This window comes from Chrysochloris asiatica, unplaced genomic scaffold (assembly GCF_000296735.1).
Source record: "Chrysochloris asiatica unplaced genomic scaffold, ChrAsi1.0 scaffold00176, whole genome shotgun sequence".
NCBI lineage: Eukaryota > Metazoa > Chordata > Mammalia > Afrosoricida > Chrysochloridae > Chrysochloris > Chrysochloris asiatica.
Genome location: NW_006408694.1, coordinates 207,087 through 216,850, shown reverse-complemented (window position 1 = coordinate 216,850; position 9,764 = coordinate 207,087). Strand labels below are relative to the sequence as shown.

General features: G+C 37.0%; 1 protein-coding gene across 1 annotated transcript in view; it reads right to left on the bottom strand.

Annotated features, from left to right (window-relative positions):
* TMEM68 (transmembrane protein 68) overlaps window positions 1-9,764 on the bottom strand; it is a 52,519-nt gene that overhangs the window by 24,171 nt on the left and 18,584 nt on the right. Inside the window, exons 2-3 of the mRNA XM_006871846.1 lie at window positions 7,721-7,888; window positions 4,930-5,123 (exon numbers count right to left, since the gene is read on the bottom strand). Of these exons, the coding sequence (XP_006871908.1) occupies window positions 4,930-5,123; window positions 7,721-7,888 (362 nt within the window). The remainder of the gene's footprint in view (window positions 1-4,929; window positions 5,124-7,720; window positions 7,889-9,764) is intronic.

Below are 9,764 nucleotides of genomic sequence, written 5' to 3'. Positions count from 1 at the left end.
ATCCTCACAACTGGGCCAATACACAAAATCATAATAAATGGAGAAAAATTGAAGGTGCCAATGTTTTCATTTTAATTGGATCCACAATCAACATCCAAGAAAGCATCAGCCAAGACACCAAACTGGGAATATCTGCTGCAAAGTATCTTTTTAAGGACCAGGTAAGGTTCCATCCAGTATGCTGTACATAAGGTTAATATAAGTTAGAACCAACCTGAGGGTACCTAACAGTAACAATAATACAGTTATAGAAATCAAAACTGCCTAGTACTAATATAACAATAGAAACAAAGGCCAATGGAATAGAACTTCATGTCCAGAAGTCAATCCACACATCTCTGGTCAATTGATTTTGACAAAAGCTGTTAAATCCATTACATGAGGAATGAAGAGCCTCCTCAATAAGCAGTGCTGGGGAAAATGGATTTCCATATGCAGAAAAATGAAGAATCCATGCCTCATACCACGCAAACAAAGGATTCAAAATGGATTAAAGACCTAACTGTGCAAACTAAAACCGGGGGCAACGTTATTGAGCCTAGCGTTTAACAAAGGATTATACAATCACAAGGAGTCCTGGTATGGCACTGTGGGTTAATACACTGGACTGCAAGGTCCATTTGAACAGCAAGGTGGGCAGTTCAAGCTCAACAGGAGCTCCTCGGAAACCCTGAACAGGGTCGCTGTGGGTTGGAACTGATTGGACAGCCCTTAACAACAACATATAATAATAAAAGCACAAACATCAAAAGACAATAAATAAATGAGTCCTCATAAAAAACAATTTAAAAACAAAAAGATAAATAACCCAATCATAGAATGGGCAAAGTACCTGAATAGATATTTCACTAAAAAGGACATTTAAAAGGCTACCAAACACTTAAAAAGATGGTCAGTGTCATTAGCTATCATCAGAGAGATGCACATGAAAACCACAATGCCATACCATTAGGATAGCTAAGATTAAAAAAACAGAAAACCAACAACAAATACTGTGAGGAAACTGGTACCCTAACCCATTGCTGGGGGAAATGCAAACGGGTACAGCCACTGTGGAAGTGTGAGAGCTACACAAAATACTAAAAAAGGGAACTATCATTGTTATTAAGCCCCGTCAACTCAGTTCCGACTCACAGTATAGGGTTTCCAAGGAGTGGCTGATGCACCTGAACCACTGACCTTGCGTTTCAAAGTGACTGCAGTCCAGCGCATTACTCACAGCACCACACCAGGCATCCAGAACTCTCACATAACCCAACAATTCTACTCCTAAATCTATACTAAAGAGATTTAACTCAAACAGAAACTTGTATACCAATGTTCACTGCAGCACTACTCACAACAGCCAAAAAGTGGAAGCAACCTAAATGCCCATCAACAGATGAATGGATAAACAAATTGTGGTGCATATATATAATGAATACAAGTTTTGATACAATATGGATATAGCTAGAAGACATTATGCTGAACTAATTTTCTTTCAACTTGCCTACATTTATGGCTACCTAAAATTCCTCATCAAAGTAATAATTATCAGCAATTAATAAAGAAGATTTACATTTATATCAAAGTCTGCCACTTTTCCAATGGACAGTAATTATTTTCTACCAATATTTTGTGAAATTGCATTTACAACAATCTGGATTTCCCCTTTAATTTCTATACTATGTCACAATTTCAGTTTGGTATGTCATTGTTATTAAGTGCCATTGGTTGGTACCGACTCATAGCAAACCTATGCACAACAGAATGAAACACTGCCTGGTCCTAGGCCAACCTCACAATCATTGCTATGCCTGAGCTCATCGCTGCCACCACTGTGTCAATCCATCTCACTGGGGGTCTTCCTCTTTTTCTCCAACCCTCCATTTTGCCAAATGTGATATTCTTCTCGAGTGACTGGCCCCTCCTGATAATATGTCCTAAGTATGAGAGACGAAGTTTGGACATTTTGGCTTCCAAGGAACAATCTGGCTGTACTGCTTCCAACGCAGATCTATTTGATATTTTGACAGTCTAGGTTACTTTTAATATTTTCCACTAGCACCATAACTCAAATACATCAATTTTTCTACGGTCTTCCTTATTCACTGTCCAACTTTTGCATGCATTTGATGTTACTGAAAATATCACAGCTTGGGTCAGGCACACTTTAGTCCGCAAACTGACATCTTCACTCTTCAGCACTCCTGGTATGGTGCTGTAGAATAAGCACAGAACTGTGAACCAAAGGTTGTGGTTCAAACCCACCAGCTGTTCCTCGGAAACCCTGTACAGGGTCACTGTGAGTCAGATTTGACTCGAGGACACTTAACAACAACATATTAATGTGGTATGGTCAGTGAAAAATGATCTCCTACAAGATGGAATGGCACAGTGGCAGCAACAATTGTAAGGATGGTGCAGGACCAAGCAGTGTTTCATTGCTGTTCAGTGGGTCGGCAGTTCAAACCTACCAGTCACTCTGTGAAAAAAAGATGAGGCTTTCTGCTCCCACAAATACTTAAAAGCCTCAGAAACTTTACACAGGGTTGCTCTGAGTCAGAACTAAATGAAGAGTACTTAATAATAAACAGCAGTAACACCAAATATAACTGAAAGACTTCCCTCAAATATCTGTGTGTCAGCAGGCTCAGTGTGAAATGCAGTTGAACAGCAAGAGAGACAATGACCTGAATTCCTGAACTGTGTGCTCTGCTCGGCTTGTGCCCTGCTTATGACCATAACTCTTGCAGTCCTTCATGTGTCTCTACCTGAACTCCCTCTGCAATACTGGAACCATAACCTAGGTCATCTACTTTCTGTACCGTAAACATGATACAAAATTTCATCAAACTGATAAGGCCATTTTGTAAATTATCAATGTTAAAGATGTTTGTTTCTTTTTAAACTTGTATAAATCTTCTGAAGTTTTGTATAAAACCTAGGTTATCACAATTACCTAGAAACTCTTTAAAGGGTTGGGAAAGCAGTCGCTTTCTCTAGATCATTTCTTTTAGGCCTTCTTCCAAGCAGTACGTCCCTTAGAGCTACAAACTTAAGGATAAGGAATTATATTATTTCAAATCTATTTTTGTCATTTTATCTTAAACCTTAAGAAAAATAAGTTTTTCAAAATATAAGCTTTAAAATTAAACTTGGATTCAGTTTCTGGCTTTTATCAGTGTCTTACTATCCATGACAGAGACTCATCTTTTTATTTATTTATTTATTTAAGATTTTTATTGTGGATTGAGTAAAAGTTTACAAGGCATATCATCAGTTTTACACTCAACAAATCATACACCTTGTTTCATTACAATGATTATAATCCCCTCCATGTACCATCATCAGTTAACAGTATTTCTCTCTATCTACTTTAGCTTTTTAAAAAACACACAAACAAAAAAACCACTTAGGCATATATAATAATTTACATCTGCAAAGGGTAGACTTTCATTTTTTGTATGCTGTTAAGTGATGTCGAGTCAGTTCTGACTCATACCGCCCTGTATAGGATTTTCGAGGAGCAACTGGTGAGTTTGAACTGCCGACCTTGCTTATCCTACAGTGCCACACAAGGCTATTGTGAATAGCCATGCCTATATACTTTCGTAGTCCACATTATTCATATAGTCTAAGTTTTTGTTTTCTACACAATGACTGTGACTTTTTGGAAAATATATATACTATAAACAAAACTTATGACTAATACAATATAAAATTAAATTCAAAACACTCCTTTCCTCTAGTGATTTTGCATCAAAAAAACTCAATTTCATAATTCTAATTCAACAAATACTTAAGAGCCTACTAAGCGCTGGGCCTGTACTAGAACTGAGACTACAGTAGGATGACACTGTCCTCAGAGAGTTTACTCTACTGTAAGGCAAAAATGCCCTATAGTGACAGGACATTAATACCAATCCTTGCACTGTTTACTATTAAGCACTTGGGCAAGTACATTAACTCTTCTAGTGGAACCACATTACTAAAGCACTACTGCAATAACTTACTTCTAGGCATTACACATACACACGTACAGGCGACATTCGCGCTCCATGCATTTTATTATAACTTTGTAATTAAATAATAAAGAGGACATTTCCATTCTTCTTCAAATAATGATCTTGGGTTAGAATGAGTAAGTCATAATATATTCCTTCTGATATTTGCAAGATGGACAGAAAAGTTAAGGGTGCAGACTGGTCTCTATGTGGCAGCAATGGGTAAAAAAAACCAAAACTACAGGTAACTGACAGCAATTTTTAACTAATTGGCCTGGAAAAAACACCACCACCCTGTCAAAGGTACTAGATTTCTTTTTCTGACAAATAAGCAAAACAGAAAACAAAGAAATATTCCATAAATAACATATGTTTCAGAGGATAAATGTGGAAAATAAAAAGGCAGAATAAACTAACAAAACGGCATTCTCATTGTCCAGTCTACTAAGTAGACTAATTATAATTTTACTGAAAATTTTACCTAAGTGATCATATTTGCTGATAAAAAACAAGACATGAGTCCTAGCAGTACATAGATTAGTCAGATTTAAAAATTATAGGTGAACCAATCAATAAGTCACCAAAATGAGCCCAATTCAATTATATCAAAGAGTTAAAATATAATTTGACTGCTATGTTTAAAATTTTATATATATATTATAACTTAAGGAATACAAAGAATTTTATCAATCTAATGGAAAAAAAGCCCCTTTTGAAATGTAAGAGTTGCTAAAACTCTCCTAAATTTCCTTTTAAGATGGCTTCCTATGTACTAGGAGTATTTCTCTATTCTTTAAAGTATTTCTTTCTTCATAAAGAATCATATACGCTATTTTTTAAAGTATTACATTCAAAATACTTAAATATGCATACAATTTGTTCACTACTTAAGCATTTATTTTATTTTCAACTATACTTCAATAATGAAACTTACACAACTCACCACTTTTGCATCAATTGCGACCTGAGCGAAGCCTTTACGATTACCCCATATAATGTTGTAGGTTTCATCACTAATTAGGGCTTCTCGAACCCCACCTGGTGAAATAGCTAACAAATGACCACTCCTCAGAATTTCAACACATTTTTCTCTTGGTCCGTGTAGAGCACAAAATACATCAAGTAATAAACTAAACCCTGTAAAACATTAGCATGAAGACAGACCTTTAGTACTTCTGTTCAATTCTTCAAAAGCAAAATGTCACAATCTATACTAGCTATACTTAAATCAGTAAACTTTAAAAAAAATCAACTCCTAAGGCTAGCCTAGATTGATACTGCAAGTGAAGTAATAAACCCCAAGCCCACAGGCAATGAGTCAATTCAGACTCACAGTGCCCCAGGGGACAGAGTAGAACTGCCCCAGACGGTACCCAAGGCTATTATCTTTATGGAAACAGACTCCCAACATCTTTCTCCCAATGACTAGCTGGTGAATTTGAACCACTGACCCTATAGTTTGCAGCCAAGTCTGGTGACCAGGGTTTCTTAGTGAAGTGACAGCCATTTCTTACTGCTCACCTCCTTACCAACTATTCTGGGTCCTTCATATATACAGATTCTAATTCTTACAACAATCTTGGAAAATAAGTATTCTTACGCCATTTTACAGATGAGGTAACTTGGGTTTACAGTGGTATGTTATTGTTGTTCTTGTTAAGTGCTATTGAGTCAGTTCTGACTCATAGCGACCTTGTAAAGGGTTTTCAAGGAGCAGTTGGTGAGTTTAAACCACTGACCCTGAGGCTCAAACCAACCTTGTGGTCAAGTGCTTATACTACAGCACCTCACCAATACTCCACAGCTTGCTCAAAGTCACATACCTGTAACTGGGAGAGTAGAGATTGTAGTCCAGGTACCTAGCCCCAAATTCTCATTGAGTCTCATGGTTAAACAATGTCTAAAATGTTTATTAGAGCAATCATGATATCCAGTCAGCAGTCACAAATTTAATCTTCTATTAGCCCTACAAGTAGGAAAACCACTCAAAAGAATACGAATCTGACTATGCTTGATACTATCAGGACTGGCAAGACTTCACCATACCTATTAAAAGTTAGATGATGCAAACTATACCATGTAGTTAAAAAGTAATAATAACAGCATATGTCATTAAGAGTTTTTGTTAAAGCGAGGGTCTCCCACTCAGAAACAGCTAGTCACAGGTCCTATTAGTTTTTTAAATTACAACTATTTATGGATGAGAGAAACATTCCTATGAGTAGTTAAATATTTGAGTCAAATTCTAAACTAGAACTTTGTAAGACTAATTGTACTTTTAGTATGTACCATTACCTATATCCCATAAAGGAATGTGGGACTGCATGATGAAAATTGTACAGACTAACCAAACTTCTCATATGTCTAAATATCTGTGCCTACTTGAAACAGTATTCATAAAGTCATGAAGAACTTAAGGTAAAGTGATACTAAAATATTAAATGAATCATAAAGAGGAAAAAAATTGGGAAAGATACTCACATCCTTTAATTTATAGAAAAAAATGAAAACAACCTAATGTTCCATAAGAGAAAACTAGTTAAGTAAAAATTTTAGCCATTCATTCAAATTGTTACTGATTGTTATTATTGTTGTTGTTGTCAGTGCCCTGAATCAGTTCTGACTCACAGAGAGCCTGCACAGGATTTCCAAGGAGCAGCTGGTGGGTTTGAAATGCTGACTTGGGGTTAGCAGCCCAATGCTTATCCTCCAGCATCACACCAGGACTTCATGTTCCTTATAGAACATGGTAAAATATTTAATGCATTAAATTTAAAATGTTTTGCATAATATGAGAATATGCAAATGAAAAATTGTAAGTCAAAATACCTGGGCACATTACAATGGTGAAATTATAACAATTTACCTTCTCAAGTTTGCAAATTGTTTAACAATGTGATTATTTTTTATAGGAAAACGTTACAGCCTATTAGTTTATATACAAAGTAGGAATGGCCTTTTAGTAACACAAATACCCAATTCATTAACCAAATTTGAAAGGCACTGAAGTATACCACTGTGTAAGTTCCTGCTTGTTTTTTGTTTATTAGGTTGATTGGCTGGCATGATTTTCTTACTTAGGTTCTAAATCTAAATATAAAAACATTATGGCCAAAAGGTTATTTAATTATTTGTTAGCTGGCATTTAGTCAGTTTTTTCAAGTTAAATTTTGAACTCTAACATTTAAAAAATAAACCACAACTTTTATTAAACAAATTATACTTTGGCATAGAAAGTAGTTGATTCTTCATGCTATGAATTTTTCCTTGAGGTATTATTTGGAGGTTAATTTTGTTGTAATTAGATTTTAATTTACTTGGTTTGGTACCAAACCCAAAGTCATTGCTCTTGAGTGGATTCCAAATCATAGCAACTCTATAGGACAACGTAGAACTGCCTCACAGCGTTTCTTTAATCTTTACGAAATACCATACTTTGGACATGTTATCAGGAGGGGCCAGTCCCTGGAGAATACCATGCTTAGTAAAGTACAGGATCAACAAAAAAGAGGAAGACCCTGAATGAGAAGGAATGACCAAGTGGCTGCAACAATGGGCTCAAACAAAGCAATTGTAAGTAAGATAATCATGTCTTTCCAAATAAAGGTTCCACATACATTACCCTAAAAAAGGCAAAAACCTTTCCCAAATGATACTAGAGCACTCACAGATATGGACTACCACATAATATGATCATGTTAATGAAATGCTTTTATATCACAGTGAAAGTTTACCTGGAATTTTAAAGACAAAGTGATCAGCTACTACTCGGCAAGTTCTGCCTTTATGAATAAAAATTTTAGCCATGAAGTAGTAAAAATCTATGGGAATAGCTCCATGATAAAAAATTATAAGTGCTGGTCCTTCTTCTGGTATTTTTTCCATGCCATGAACTTCATAACCTGTTAGAAAGTAAAAATACACATACTTAAATATTTAGATTTTTGGGTAGTAAAACAATGGGACAGTAAATATAGGAACTCAAGTCTTTTCTAATAAACATGACTTCTTATTTATTTCGCTTCCTCTTACCCCTTTTCTCTTTCCCCTGTTGAACTAGTCAGTTCTGGAGTTATGAACTACGCTGGAGAGAAGCAGACATCTGTGGAGGCTGAGCTCGAGCAAGGAGTCAAAGCCCGAGCAGTCATGAGCTCCAAGCAACAGAAGAGTATGCTGGAGCCTGAGGAGGGAAAGAGGACTTGGGTGGGAGATGCAGGTAAGCATGGAGGCTCCGAGTCTGAGTGAAGCAAGAAGAGCCTGCACACACATAGATAGCCTGGAATGGGTGTCAGAGCCTGAGTAGGCTGGAGAAGGGTCCTCAAACAGTGGTGGCCTGATGGAAGGTATCATATGCTGAGCAAGGTGAGGAGGCATCCACACAGGGTGGGTGTCTGTGGTGGGGAGGGAGCGCCCCGGTACAGTGAGGAGGACTCATGGGAATGGGTGCTCACCAGCACAGGGTGTCAGTGCCTAAGTGGGGTGAGAGGGTGTTTGCAAGTGGTAGGGGAAGATACTAGTGATGAGAGGTTGGTTTTATACAGAAGGACCGAATAAACATCAGTCTACATGTCAAGAATATGAACCACACTTCTCATTATTGGAGAAAGGGGTTACAAAGGCAGAAAAGGAGAAAACTAAACTCTGGTGTGGTGCTAAGGAATAAACACTGGACTGCTAACTGCAAAGTCATTTCTTGGAAACCCTATACAAGTCAGAACCAACTTGACAGTACTTAATAACAACGAAATTAGAGATCCATGTCTATGTAGGGTTTCCAAGACTGTAAATTCTAATGGGAACAGATAATTTCATCTTTTTCCTGAAGAGCAAATAGTGGGTTTGCACTGTTGACCTTGTGGTTTGAAGCCCAATGCCTAACCCACAGCACCACCAGGGATCTTCCTACACACAAACTGGTGGTGGTGGTGTGCCGTGGAGTCGGTTCCGACCCATAGTGACCCTGCATATGGTTTCCGAGGCTGTAAATCTATACAAGAGTGGAAAGCCTCATCTTTCTCTTGTGGAACGGCTGTTAGTTTCAAACTGCTGATCCAATTCGTAACCACTATACTACCAGAGCTCCTTTATGCACAAAGTAGCAGTAAGAATTTAATGTTCGTGCTGCTCTGAAGGTTAACTACAACAATAACATAATCCAAACTGAGTTCAACTATGGAATAGAGTGAATCAACTCCCACTCCACTTAGCCTGATAGGCATAAATATGATGTACCTCAGTCGCTACTGGACACTGGGTGTGGTGGTGTAGGATCAGTACTGGGCTGCAAACCACAAGGTCAGCAGTTCAAACCACCAGCTGCTCCTTGAAAATCCTATATTGGGTCACTAAGAGTTGGAACTGATACGACGGCATTTAACAACAGTCTCTTTTATTCTTTTAAGAAAAATGTTAAAAATTTAATAAAAAGTTATTAGACATACAAAGGAACAGGATGGAAGAACCTATTGTTGAAGAAAATACGCAACTGAACTAGATCCATATGTTGAAGCTATCAGACATACAAAGAGGCTTCAAAAAAGTTCATGGAAAAATGGAAGTCAAAGATAATGGAATTTTCCCACAAATTTTTTGAAGCCCCTTTATAAAGTCTAATAAAGGATATATGCTAAATAACTATGATAAAAGGAAAAATTACAAAGTTAGTGGAAAAGGGAAATGACATGCACAATCAGATTAGGAATTTCAACAAAGACCAGAACTATAAACAGTCAAATGGGAAAACTTAAATATTTGAGACTAAGATTGTTGTTGTTGTTA